Genomic DNA, 13,978 nt, shown 5'->3' on the forward strand with positions numbered 1-13,978 from the left:
GGGATACTAGAAGCATATGAATGTATGGACGAAAGTACCACTATAAAATATAAAATAATATTAATACTTTGAGTTTGTCAAAAATTTGATGAACGATATCATCTATATTACACCTTTGAGTAAAATATTAGAATATTCACTCAAGATCATCTATTGAGGACTGATATCATCCTTTATAGAATAGTTTTGTTACTTTTAGATATACAACCCTAAACTACAAGGATATCTAAAACAATATCATCCTACCCCATCACATAATTATTTGAAGTAGATTCTTCTTTGGGATTATCTAAATCTCCTAATTATATGTGTCATTATAAATATTATTTTCTTAATATAATTTAAGACTAATTTCTTAATATTATTTTATAAGTTGTTGGTCTAGGTCACTTTGATGGCTACAAGACCAATACAATAATATAAAATATAATTTAAAATATCTTATAAATGATAAAACTTTTATTATAATTCACATCACAAAAGCCTATCATCCTAGGCTATTTTGACAACTACAAGTCAGATAAAACTTAGAGAGATTAGTTACAAATAATATTTATTAAATTTTTTTAATTTAATTTATGCTAAGCAGTTCAATAGTAGAATAACAACCATAATAATCATTGAACATTAATCAGCAAAAGAAAAACTCATATGATAATCATGATAATCATTTCACAATGATAATTATTTCATAATTTCAAATATATATACATGTGAATAACCAAATGAATATTCAAGAACAATAATTGTATTTTATTTACCACATGTAAAAAATATAATCAATAATTCATATTAGAAAACTATAAAACTAAACTATAATTTATATTTTTTTAATCAATGATTAATTCTAATCAAATACTCAAAATATAATCATGATTAAATTCAATCATAATTATAATGAATCATATTTATTAATTTTACAATTGAAAATATAAATTAGAATTCTCAATTTCATAAGGGTAAAATTATAAATATTTGATAGGACATAAATTGGAATTACGAAATTTGTAAAGGGCAGAACTATAATTTGACAAAACTAGCCTCGAGGGTAAAATCATAAATATGTCAAATCCCTAATTTGCGTGCGGTGCTGCTACTGCCCGCGCACGGCCCTACTACTGCCACCGCAGGGCTGCATTTGCTCGTGCGTGCCACTGCCGTCGTGGGGCCGCCTTTGCTCACACGCGCCCGCTACGACAGTTCTTGCCGTGTATGGTCGTCGCTGGTGCATAGCCTACCCGTGCACAACCGCCGCCGATGCTCGGCTCCTACCCACGTGCGGCCAACCCGCACGTAGCTGCCGCTTAGATGCGGCTCCTGCACGCATGCGACCGTCGCTTGGACGCGAGTTCTGCCGCGCCTACTACACTACGGCGCACAGGCTGCCCAACGCAGCAGAATCTTGGTTGTACGTAGTAATGTTGACGGTGACCATTGCTACTTCACGATCATTAAAGAATAGGTATCATTCATTCATCATGATTATTGGAGAATAGGTATCATTCATGCATCGTAAATAAAATAATAAATCTAATGTATTTGATCTCAAAAACATAAGCTCTGATACCAAATAATCTTTTATGTCAGGATTAAAATTAAATAATTAGATATGGTTTAATGATATGTACCTTTTGATGTTTTTTGAAAAGAGATCTCGATCTACAAAGATATTGTCTTTAATCTAATATCGCTCTCGTCTTCACTATTAAACTAGATCCTTTCCCAAGAGGTTCTATCTATTTATAGATGAGAGCAAATAGTCTAGAATAAGTAATTAGGAAAGTTCCTCCTAATTACTTTTTTTTAAGTGAATTTTATTTTTCTATTGACCAATATATTTTTATAAAGAGTCATAAAATCTAACAAATTTATCTAGTTATTTTTTTTTTTTGGAAGGAATCAAAGTCAAGTCAATGGCGACGAGATAATTTTGATCAGTGATTTGCCATTGCAAAAGTAATCAATGCTACATTTAAAATGGGGATGGCTATAGGGATCACTTACTGCCTGAAATCTCTGTCCGGTCCTTTAATCGCAATGACATTCTATAAGAAATTACTTGCATGTTGGTTGTTATTGTTTCTGTGATCCACATTGGGTAATCTTGTAGTTCTAACATGCAGGTAGAGAGCATAGTTCTGATGATAATTTCTATGCTGTCAAGTCCAAATGATGAATCTCCGGCAAATGTTGAAGCTGCTGTAAGTGAAATTGGTGGTGTATTTTACTGCTATGTGCATGACATGATGATATGCTCTATTCTCTTCAGATGAGCTCTATTTATATTCGAATCAGATGTGAGCCTCAGAAAATGTCTGCATAAAAAAAGACTAGCCAATCTTTTCGTGATGTTTTTGACTATGGCCTTATGCAACTCAGTAAAGATCTTCACTAAGTTCCAAGAGATCATGAAGATGTTATCATCGTGGGTCTCATAAAATTTGTTCAAACAAACAGTTGTTTGTTTGAACAAATTTGTGTTGGGTAGGAGGGGCCTTCTATGTGTGTGTGTACATTGGACATCAGATGGGAACTGAACAAATAGGTAAGATCTAGATAGCTTTTCTTGGTTTCGAGAAGTGCTCCTTTCTTGTTCTAGGGCTAGGGCTTGGTTTGTGTACTTGTTAGATGATTTTCTATCAAGTTATAATCAAGCGTTCAACTTTGTTCCCTCCCCCAAAATAAATTTTCATTGTAGGAAAGTTTGAAAATTCTTCCGTGGTTGGATGTAATTTAGTCTTAAGTTGTACCATTAAATTTGCTAAAAGATTTGATTATTCGTTTAGCAAAGAGCTCTATCTCTCTTTCTCTTTGTTGGTGAATATTTCTTGGTGGTATCCGTTATGTGTGATAGAAGATAAGATTTTTCTTTCTAATTTGTATAAATAGGAAAGGAACATGTTAATGTATTGAAGTATTTTTATTTTTCAAGAAAAATCCTCTATTGGTTGAGGAAAATTCTTTCTCCTAATTTATATAAATAGAAAAAAAATATGTTAACGTATTGAAGCATTTTCATTTCTTCAATAAAACCTATTTTACAGAGGAAAAAAATTAAAATATTACAAATCGTTTAGCCACATTGTCATGCACGAGGCAGTGGTGGCCGATATCTGTAATTTGCTTCTTTTCTGAGTTGTAATGTAATCAATCTCTTGCAGCCTACGTGGATTTTCCGATTTATCATGGCTTGTTTTTGTGGCCAAAAGCTGTAAATGATGTCGTTTTGTAGGGTCTTATGTGATTTTGGGAGAGACCTCTCAGTGCTGTAATCCTCATCTCTTCGTGGAATGTTTAGTATTCCCATTTTTTTATGAATTTAACCTCTTATTTCACGGATTTGTGATCTAAAAACTCATTCGTAAGTAAGTTAGTTACATTTATTTTGAATTACGTGACACGGATGTCTAAAATCTTTTCCACATGCTCTAATTTCTTGCCTTAACTCGAGAGATTAGATAATGTAACCTATACCCTATAAAACAACTCCGGATGTGTAATTATTTTATCTTCAACAGCAAAACTAAGTGTTCTCATTCGCAACCGAAACACGAAAATTACGATAAATATATATATTCGACAATAAACTAATAATAACAACACCAACATAACAAGATCAAATTTTTAGAGGGTTTAAATGAAAAATTACTGAAGAACCTGCGAGGTTTCTTCGAGCAGCGGTATTCGATCGTCGAGCGCTCGCGGACTTGGCGATTCCGAAACCAACGAAGAAGCAATCTAAGGGATGTAAAGAGGAGGAAACAAGAGAGAGAAGGCCAAACTTTGGAACAAAGTTGGTGACCCAACCGGGCTGCTCCGATCTCGATGAACTGCGCCTCCGAACCAACTCGTGCCGGAAATGCTGCGCAATGGGCTTTTCGGGAAAGGAGGCGTTCTTAGAGTCTTCTTTGAAAAGAAGACGTGATTTGAAAAATCCAAACAAATAGAGACCTTTTCCGAAAATTCACCATTCATCGAGTGCTTATAAGCAAATCTTCAAATCCGGACAGAGAAAGCCCAAAGTAATATTTGTTTCGGCAAATCGCCAATAGATAAAAGCCAAAACCAGCTCACATATCCCTAATCTTGCCCGGCCTTTTCCGACCGCTCTCTGCGTTGGGCCACCGTCATCGGCGCCTCGCCGGACCTCAGCTTCTCCGTTGTGAGGGCTCCCCGCCTGTTTCGACCTCCGCGGCAGCGGGCCCGACTCGAACTGGTCCTTCGGTCATCGGCGAGGAGCACAAACTTCCCTGGTCTGGTTCCTTCTTGGTCGCCAACCTTCCCCTCCCATCTGTCCCGATCTTCTGCTCCTTCTCTATAGTTCTTCACCAATTTTGCATCTTTATCGTATTTTTAGTCTCGAAATTCCTTTCTTCCTTCATCCTTTGCTCTTGATTCATTCTAGATACGTGTAATTTGGCTTGATTAAACGTGGACGATTGGAATATGGATGAAAAATTGTTTCTTTCTTTTACTTTTCCTCATAATATGTTCAGTCTTTCCTCGATATCGTTATTCACTCTCTTGGATGATTGCGTTCATTTGTTTCTTTTGTGTTACTGTTCGAATATGGAACTCTAGCCTTTTCCTTCCTGACTATTTCTTGATGTTGTGCTTCTTCGTTCCCTGTGTACTCTGTTACTGTTATGCTAATTAGAATGATAGTTCGATTCGTTTACTTCTTTTGATAATTTGAACAGAGTCAAGCACGGATTCGAGCATATGTGCATTCAGCCTCCGTCTAGGTTTTCATGTCTTTAACAAAACCGGTCATATAGGCAACATAAACCTTTTGCATGTGAAACTGCAAGTAAAAAGTCTAATCTGCTAATGATTTATTTCGTGTGATTAAAATTAATGCTTACTGTCTGAATTCTCTATGAACTCAGTGTTGCTGGTGTTTGACGATTTTAGTTAATTAGTAGTAATTTGCCGTTCTTTTAGCTTATCGAAAATTTTGTTTTTTAAATTTTTTTTATAATTATAACGGAAAATTAAGAAAATCTATAATCATAATAGATGACATATTTTTATTTTAACTATAATCTGCAGTCTGACTAGTTGGCCCACTAGTTGGACTCGTAATATGACCCAAGCCAAGCCTTTGCTTGGTCTTGACTAAGTCGTTTTGGTTATGTCACTAAAAAGGAGGCTGTCCATGATGATAGGTGGCGAAGTGAAAAGTGGGATGGACTAAAGGAAAGATACTCAGATTTCCCACTCAAGTAAAAACTCCCAAGGGATACAAATATCACCATCAAAAGTAGTCTAACTAGTTCTACAGGACTTGGGAACTTGTCACCTTGAACAATCCATCAAAAAGATATAAAATTGTATGAGGACAAAACATTTCATTGAAATTATATATGTATTCATATCATTTTATACTTCTAAGCTTATAAAAACACATTATAGTGGTAGGATTGGAACAACCCTCCAAGCTTGAGTGGTCTTCAAGGTATTATTTCTTCATGATATTCAAGATCAAAATAAATGAAGACTAGTTAAAGTCTCATGAAAACACTAGAGTCACTTAGAAACTCCAAAAAGTGTCATATGTTCTCGAGTAGAGCAACTAACATTACCTCTGTAGAGATAATGAACATAAATTTGTTCAGAAGACTTCAGATTGAACTCAATATGATGTTTTGGATCTGACACAATGAATTCTCTGATAATATATAATTTGCCTCATAAATATCTTGGAATTTATATCAATATTAATATGAAATAAGTTCTAAATTTTGGTTCACCGAAAAACTAAGAGATTAATGTGAATGCTTTGACTTCTCTTAGTTTAAGGCATAAAGACACTCCTCTAGCAACCTTCTTTGGTTGAGAAAGTCTCATTCTCAAGTCCTGACTATTTTTCTGATTAAGATAACTGTGGGAGATCAACAAGATTATAGGATTTTAGAAATAACTTTGAATGGGCTATAATTAGTATCTTGTCTTTTATATGTAAATTCAATTTGAACCAAAATAAGATCCCACAAATGAATATTCTTTTTTACATAATTTCTTAAAAGAACTCTCGAACTTCGATTGACAACTTCAGTTTTACCATCAGCTTGGGGATACAAGAAGGAACTCTAGTGAAGATCGATTCCTAATTTCTCCTTAGAGTACATCAACTTTAAATCTCTATTGGAAACAATGGGTTAAGAAAAACCATGGAGTTTTACTTCTTTGACTTTTTGTAATGTGCTCTTAATGGGTTAGCAGGTCCATTACACAGGGTACATCTCATTATCAGCATGTACATTCGGAGAGATACCATGTTTATTTTACTATCGTATTCTTTTGACTATTTTGTTGAGTCTCTGAATCTTACTGTTTATGAATGCTAATCCCTAACTACTTTTTCCTGTCATTGTTAAGTTGTAGGTTACACTCACCTTGTGTATGAAGCTGTTTTTAGAGGTTAAACTTCCATTGCCTATGATTCCTTAAAAACTTTTATTCACCATAACCATAATAGAATGTTCATCCCTCTGGATTTTGCACAAACCGACAACAAAATCCAGTATAGATTCCTAGTCCTGGTCCATTAGCATGAACTTCCATAATGGTAGATTCTCTTAAAGAGCATTGAGGAGTATAGAGTTGGTTGACCTTGAAAATATTACCATCATAAAGTATGAATTAATCGCTATTGCAACTTTGACACTTTTTCCAAGTTTCCTTGACATCAAGATTATCTTTGTACCACTCTCAGGATTTAATCCTACAATTTTTGCTGGCAATTAAATGCATATGGCATATGTCCTGCTTAGAGAAACAACAATAATATTTTGAACACTGGACTTATCCTTTGTAATAAAATTATAGACTTGCATAAGCTCAATCTACGTAACATGTCACATGATGAATTTTTGTTGATTGATGAGACATGTTAAAGCTTTATGATCATGATAACGCACATATGACTTCAAAAGTAATTACTGATTCTAATAATTTAAAGCTCGATAGGGTGCATAGAATTTCTTGTTGTAAACAGAGCAATTCTTACAAGATTCATTTAACTTTTTGCTAAAATAGACAATTGGTGTACCATCTTGATTAAAGATAGCACTAATTTCCATATCAGGAGCATCATATTCAACTTAGAAGTGATAGAGTATCAGCTTTAGTTATTTTACTTTTGAGAAATACAAAGCTGGTTTGAGCCTTATTTGTCCATTTAAAACCATCTCTTTCAAATATTCAATATTAGAATCATGATGGAGTTGGCTTTTATAAACTATTGATAAATAGAGGCAAGGCTATGAAAACTTCAATATCATGCAATTTCTTAGGTGTAAGTCAATCCACCTTACCAGGCATCTTGATTCCATCTTTAGATAAAACATAACCCAGAAAAATGAGAGTAAGAGTGAAAATTTTGTATTTCTTAAGTTAGTATGTAACTTTTGTTCTTGCAAAGCATTGAAAATATTATGAAGACGTTGCATATGTTGCTCATCATTATTGTTATAAATAAAGTGTCATCAAAATATATGATAGCAAATTTTCTAATGAAGTGTTCAAAAATAGGATTCCTAAGATGCATAAATATACTTGGAGCATTAGAGAGATCAAATTGTATTATTTTTTATCCCTTGTTTTGAATGTTATTTTCATTCAGGTCTCACGTAGATTTGATGATAGCCAAGATAAATCTTGGAGAATATATATTGTCCCATGAAGTTGGTCAAATAGATAATAAGGATGGGGAATATGAAGGTATAGTCAACAGTAGTCTTGTTCACAACTATGCTTTTGACACACTTTTGCCAAGGTCTATCTTTTACAAGTAGAGCTAACATAGCATAAGGGTTTAAGCTTTCTCTCACCAAATCCTTAGTCTATCTTTGTAGCTCTACATGCTCCTTCGATCTCATTCTATAAGTTGTTTTGTTTGGTAAAATAACAGGACATATAAGATTAATGCACTATTGAATCTTTCTCATGGGTGGAAATCTAGGATTAATCTCCTCAAGTACAATATTATGGAATTCTTCAAAAGAATACTTTATGATAGGAGTATATCTCCACTATCCTCATTCTCCTCCCAAACTATGATAGCATAGGCTTGACACCTATTTCAACTCCCTTTTGAATCTAAGGAGGGTTTAATCGTTATTTTTCTCTCTTTTTGAAGGTTTAGAAGAAATTTTTGTTACAGAAGGACCTAAAACAATTTTAACCTTCATCCTTGACAAAAGCATAAGTATTTTTAGGCATTATGAGAAGTTACTGTATCAAGGATGCCTAAGTAGGTGACAAGTATTCATAAGAACTAGTGTAGTCAAAGGCGCTAAGGTACCAAAATGCTCGAGGTGCTTGCCCGAGCAAAGTGAAGCACTCCTAAATATTAAAATTTTAAAAATATATATTATGGTTGATAAACATGATTATTAAAATAAAAATGACACATCAAATTATATTTATGTAAGGTATCAATTTACATTGTCTAGATCCAATCACAAAAATAGCAATACTAAACAAGATTAGCAAGTATGCTGCCATGATCATCCATCACTTATCACATCCAGGAAAAAAGAAGTGCAGCGTGAGATTTCCCCTCCCTCTAAGCTTCAGTGGGACAATGCACTCACTACTCTTTAACACTGTAAGCATTCAGGTATTTGCTTGTATTGCATGCATGTATTCTCTGCACTTAATCTTTGGTCTTCTGCAAAAGTGAGAAGATACAATCCATGATTGTGTTCCCTCAAGCACTTGAGAGAGATACAATTCAAGACTAATGTGATGGTATTTTATGTTACCAACAATCAATGGAACTGCTACAGATGTGAGGGATGGCATCATCACCATCACTTCTTCCCTCTCTCCACTTTGTCGAGAGAACGACACAACGGACCAATCGTCAGTGTCATTTAATGTCTCTTGCTTCAATTGTTTCTTGAGCTAAGAGAAAAAGGAAGAAGTTATTGGGGGTTGCGGTGGAAGAGGGGGGAGGAGGTGGCTGTGGTGGAGTAGGAGGCAGGAGAGGGGTGCTGTTGGAGGTTGTGGCAGAGGAGGTGACTATATCGGGAGAGCGATGTTGTTGAGGGCTACGACGAAGGAGGAGGAGGCAGCTATGGCGGAGTAAGATGGGGAGGGGTGCTGTTGGGAGCTGCGGTTGAGGAGTAGGTGGGAGATGGGTGCTATCGGGGGTTGTGGAGGAGGGGAGGGGGGAAGGCCAACTGCAGTGGAGTAGGAGGAGGGAGAGGGGTGTGGCGGAGGAAGCGACAGCAAAGGAGGGAGAGGGGTGCTGCAGCGGAGGAGGAGGTGGCTGCTATGCTTGAGGAGGGAAAGGGCGACGACAAAGGAGGAAGGAGAGAGAGAGAGAGAGATTCTGAGAAAGGGTTTGCTGAAGATCACACTAGCATGAAAGCCTCTCGTTGGAGGAAGACGTCATCACTGTTTGCAGATGGAGGGGAAGACATCGTCATCATTCACCAATGGAGAGCAAATCACCGTCGTATAGTTCATCGACTAAGTCTTCTAAGGGGGACAATGATTTGTGTGTGCAAGGGGAGAAGGGTTGTGGTAGTGATCGAACCAAATCAATGATCGGGCCTATTTATATTAGGTTCGACCTTGGTTCGATTTGCCTCAGACGGGCGCTTGAGCTGCTTGGCAACTGTGCTCGACTGAAATCGCCCACCTAGACCACTTACCAAGCACTTGGGCCTCACCTCGCGTCGCTCAAGTGCCTTCGTGAGCATTTGGTGACTTCCCTAATAGAACAACATCACACCATTGTTGTTCATGATTGAAGATGAAATAAGACAATGCATGTTAATTATGATTGCAGTATCTTTTTGAAGCCATGAAAGATTGTAAGGTTGAGGATATGTCTTCGTTTTTAGGTTTAATTTATTTATTATCTTAGTAGAGACCACGTTCTTGATCACAAACTTTTTCATGACAAGCGTAATTGCTGTGAAAAGTATGCTTTTTTAATCATTGGCCTTTTATTTCAATCTGGATAATATTTATTTAAATCACCATAGTTTGTTCATGATCAACATAGATAATCTCTTCATCTTCTTTTGAAGTGATTGGATAAGAATCTTTTGTTGAAGTTTCCAAATAAGTATAAGATTCCTCATCCACCACATCATCATTTTCTTTCTTAATTGGACTGTCAGTTTTGCTTAGGTCATTCAAAAGCAATATACCCATAGTCATGGCATTTAAAACATCAATGAAAATTCTCGCTAAAAGAAATCAAGGGGTGCTTGGAATTGGTCCCACCATCTCCCTTAGAGATTGTCTTTTTATGTAGTTTTCATAATTTAAGTAGATTTAGAATTAGAGATATTCCTCAAGTAAATGAGGCATCACGATCTATAGATCGAAAGTCATTCCGTGAAACTTATTTTTGTTAACTTTGAGTGCAAGCTGACAAACATCATTATAACTCAATAAGGTTGTAGTTGAACTACCTTATGTATCTTGAGCTCTAGAATAACAAGATACCTTGTTATAGTTTGCCCCTTTGGTCTAATAAGGTCACATTTCTTCATAAGATCAAATTCTGTTATGTAGATCTCTTTATGTTTGACATTTTAAAGTTATGAAACTTGAAAAGAACATTTTATCTATATTTGTCAAGAAGATATTCATTCTTGAGTTTCTTTGTCAATTTTTCCCATGTCAAGATCCTTTCTTCTACCTTAATATTTTCTTTTTTCCTTTGAGATTTTCGGACCATAAAGAGGCATGCTTCATCGACTTCATAGCAACAAGCTTGACTTTCTAGGAATCATGATCCAAATCACTGTTTCTTTGAGCATGAGAAGGCATGGAATCATCTCTTAAAGGTTGATTTCAATTAAAACAGAAAGGATTAACATTGTCCTTAGCCTAAGAGATATGGCTTGAATCATTATGTTGAAAAGGCTAAAAATGACCCAAACGATGTTGAAATCATTGTAACATTATGATCACATTGGTGATCACAACAATGGTAACCAAGACCCCCTACCAAATTTGATTATGAGTGGGAGAGAAGAGGACTGAAATGGATTAAAGAAAAGATAATCAAGCTCCAAATAGAAATATCTAAGGGATACATATATGATCCTCTGAAGGATTCTAATTGGGGTTCAGTCTTTATGAATCTCTACTGAGTCCAAATGAAAGGTGTTATTTCTAAGTTTCATTTAGCCTGAGTTTTTCCTTTTGCTTTTGATGAGTTACAAGGACTTTGGGTCCATTTCAATGGTGCTATTCTTCTCTGTGAACAATGAAGTGAATACTATTTAGTTATTATTGCTGGCATAGGTAGATCTCTCGCTGACAATATAGCCTCTTTCTGTTTATGTTGTTGTTGTCACACAAATATATTCCCCAATTTACTGTATGCTAGTCTCATTCATATTTTCTTATTATTTCAAAATTATATCTTTGTTGAAGTATGGTCTCTACTTAAAGTGCTTCTTTCAACAGCTTACAAGCACAGGCAACCATGGGTGATATGATAGATTTATCAGGGGATGGTGGTCTTCTGAAAACAATTATTAGGAAAGCCAAAATTGATGCACTTGCACCATCAGAGAGCCTCCCTCTTGTTGATGGTATGATAATTTTTTAATCTGCTTCTGCACTGCAGAAAAGCTTATGTCTTACAGAACGCAACTTCTGTCATTTCTTTCTATATTATATACTCGTAAGTTTAACAATAGCATAGTTGGTTTATTTCATCTCCCATGTATTTTTACAAGATTTATCATAATTGTTTTGAAGAGAACGTCTTGTCTATTTTGAAAAGAAAATGAGGAAATTTTTGTGCTGAGAGAAACTTATTTTGTTACAAGACAAATTTGACTCAGTGTCCATGAAATTGACTGCATCTTTTGCTTGACAGATCTATTAGTCGAGAAATGGTCAATGTAGTTGATATAAGCATTTCTTGATCATGTTTTGAAGTTGTCATTATTTTCTCCTTTTTCCTCTTTTCTGTGACTTGCGTGTTTTAGCAAGTCAAATGTTCTTCGAATTTCATATATAATAACTGGGTTGTAGTTTCATCAAAGTCTGTGATTTTAATTAACAAACAATAAACTCTTGGAACTTGATCAATATTCTTGATGATGAAACCTGTATGAGGTCCATGTCGAAATCTGAAGAACTAGTCGTGATTGAAGAACTGAAGTCTGTTTTGAATTTAGAGATTTTAGGCATCTAGCAATGCTTTTCTGATTGATGGAAATAGCCTTTAGGGTGAGAATAAACTAACCGTTGATGTACTACGTCAGATGGCCTTCTTGACAAAGCAATAGCATCATACTGCTGGTTGTCCTGTCAGAATTTGTGATCATATGGGCTATTCGACTAATTCTGCTAATGAGAGAATAGTGGACCGAGGACCAGGAGGATGCTATTAGGATGACTAAGCATGTTTATTGCTTTTTTTTCCCTTGTTTTCCTCGTCTTTTTGATTGACTTGGCTTCCTGTCTGATCTTGTGGCAGTTCATTACGAAGGCACGCTTGCTGAAACTGGTGAAGTTTTTGATTCAACGCATGAAGATAATACTGTTTTCTCCTTTGAGATCGGAAGTGGCACTGTCATCAAGGCTTGGGATATAGCTCTAAGAACAATGAAGGTGAAGTGTATAATGTCCACTAGTGAGATTCTTCATATTAGTATTTTAAAATATCTGATTACATAACTGTAATTTTGTTCAAGGTTGGGGAGGTTGCAAAAATAACTTGCAAACCAGACTATGCCTATGGAAGTGCTGGTTCGCCACCTGATATACCACCTAAGTAATCCCCATATATTTATCTAGTGGTTCGAGTTTGTAATTGTTAGATTATGATATATACTTAATCAGGAACTTTTGTGAGTGCAGTGCAACTCTTGTCTTTGAGGTGGAGTTGGTGGCATGTAGGCCTCGGAAAGGTGCAAGCCTTAGTAGCGTCTCAGATGAAAAAGCTAGGTTGCTGTAAGTTTAGACATTCAACTTCTGCCGCAATAATCATCTTTATTTATAATTGCTGACATCTTTTTGTGGGTCAAATTTGAGCGACCGTATAACAAAACTAATATGTGCTGCAGGTTCTACTTGTCAACCCTTTTTCATCTTTCTTTTTGTACTTTGACTTGTTAGCATGTCTCTTAAGACAAAAAAAAAAGAAGGAAAAACAGATCGACTCTGTGACATATTTCCTTTTATAATTGATCAGATTTTGGTAAATTTTCTTTCGTGGGACATGCTTGTTGCATGCTAGATTTTGGTAAATTATCATCCGGTGGCATGTCATGGCATGCAGAAATTTTACTCTTTAAACATCAGTTGTCCTTAAAGTGTACAATGATGTTTCTCCGGTACTTATTTTGATTCAGGGAACTGAAAAAGCAGAGAGAGATGATTGCAGCTAGCAAGGAAGAAGAGAAAAAGAAGAGAGAAGAAGCAAAAGCTGCAGCAGCTGCTCGAATACAGGCCAAGTTAGAATCAAAGAAGCACCAGGGAAAAGGCAAAGGGAAAGCAAAATAGTCGTTTATGTTTCGCCCCTCGACAGTTCTTTGCTACAATGGTAAAGTTGAATTCGAAACCGAGACACTACTTACCTTGTCTCTGTATAACTCAGAAATATGTGCCTTTGGGTGACTTCATATAAACAGAGAAATTTCTGGTCAGCCGAAAAATAAGAACAGCAATGCGGTCGCCATTCTTCTGAACGACGTTTTATGTCCTCTGAACAAGCATAGTTGCATGTTGATGTATGCATTCATTGTCAAAGCGTAGCGTAGAGACCAATTCTTGCACACAGTGATCCCTACATGGTTGAATGTTTGACATATATATGCACGTGAACCTATGAAGATATCGAAATACCATTTCAAGTGCAGTTTAGGGTCATCGTTTAACCAAAAGTATGGAAACGTTGTGTTTTTTCACTTGGGCATTTTTGGTTATCCGGAACTATTTGAGTTTTCTATCTTCATTTTTTATGGTTGACATTATCAAACATAAA

The 13,978-nt window shown here is 35.7% G+C and overlaps 1 protein-coding gene across 1 annotated transcript; it reads left to right on the top strand.

Annotated features, from left to right (window-relative positions):
- Nucleotides 1–3,833: 3,833 nt before the first annotated feature.
- On the top strand, nt 3,834–13,769 carry LOC135610163 (peptidyl-prolyl cis-trans isomerase FKBP20-1-like). Its single transcript, XM_065104321.1, has 6 exons — nt 3,834–4,253; nt 11,446–11,573; nt 12,470–12,603; nt 12,687–12,766; nt 12,853–12,945; nt 13,347–13,769. The coding sequence occupies exons 2-6, from the start codon at nt 11,465–11,467 to the stop codon at nt 13,495–13,497; spliced, it is 567 nt and encodes a 188-aa protein (XP_064960393.1). The 5' UTR covers nt 3,834–4,253; nt 11,446–11,464; the 3' UTR covers nt 13,498–13,769.
- The last annotated feature ends 209 nt before the right edge of the window (nt 13,770–13,978 follow it).

The sequence above is a fragment of the Musa acuminata genome, chromosome BXJ2-4 (assembly GCF_036884655.1).
Source record: "Musa acuminata AAA Group cultivar baxijiao chromosome BXJ2-4, Cavendish_Baxijiao_AAA, whole genome shotgun sequence".
In the NCBI taxonomy this organism is placed as follows: Eukaryota; Viridiplantae; Streptophyta; class Magnoliopsida; order Zingiberales; family Musaceae; genus Musa; species Musa acuminata.

Excerpts from the sequence above, each read along its gene's own strand:
- LOC135610163 (XM_065104321.1), top strand. The coding sequence starts at position 11,465 with ATGGGTGATATGATAGATTTATCAGGGGATGGTGGTCTTCTGAAAACA. Across the intron at positions 11,574-12,469 it reads GAGCCTCCCTCTTGTTGATG|TTCATTACGAAGGCACGCTT; the intron begins GTATGATAATTT and ends ATCTTGTGGCAG. Across the intron at positions 12,767-12,852 it reads CCACCTGATATACCACCTAA|TGCAACTCTTGTCTTTGAGG; the intron begins GTAATCCCCATA and ends TTGTGAGTGCAG.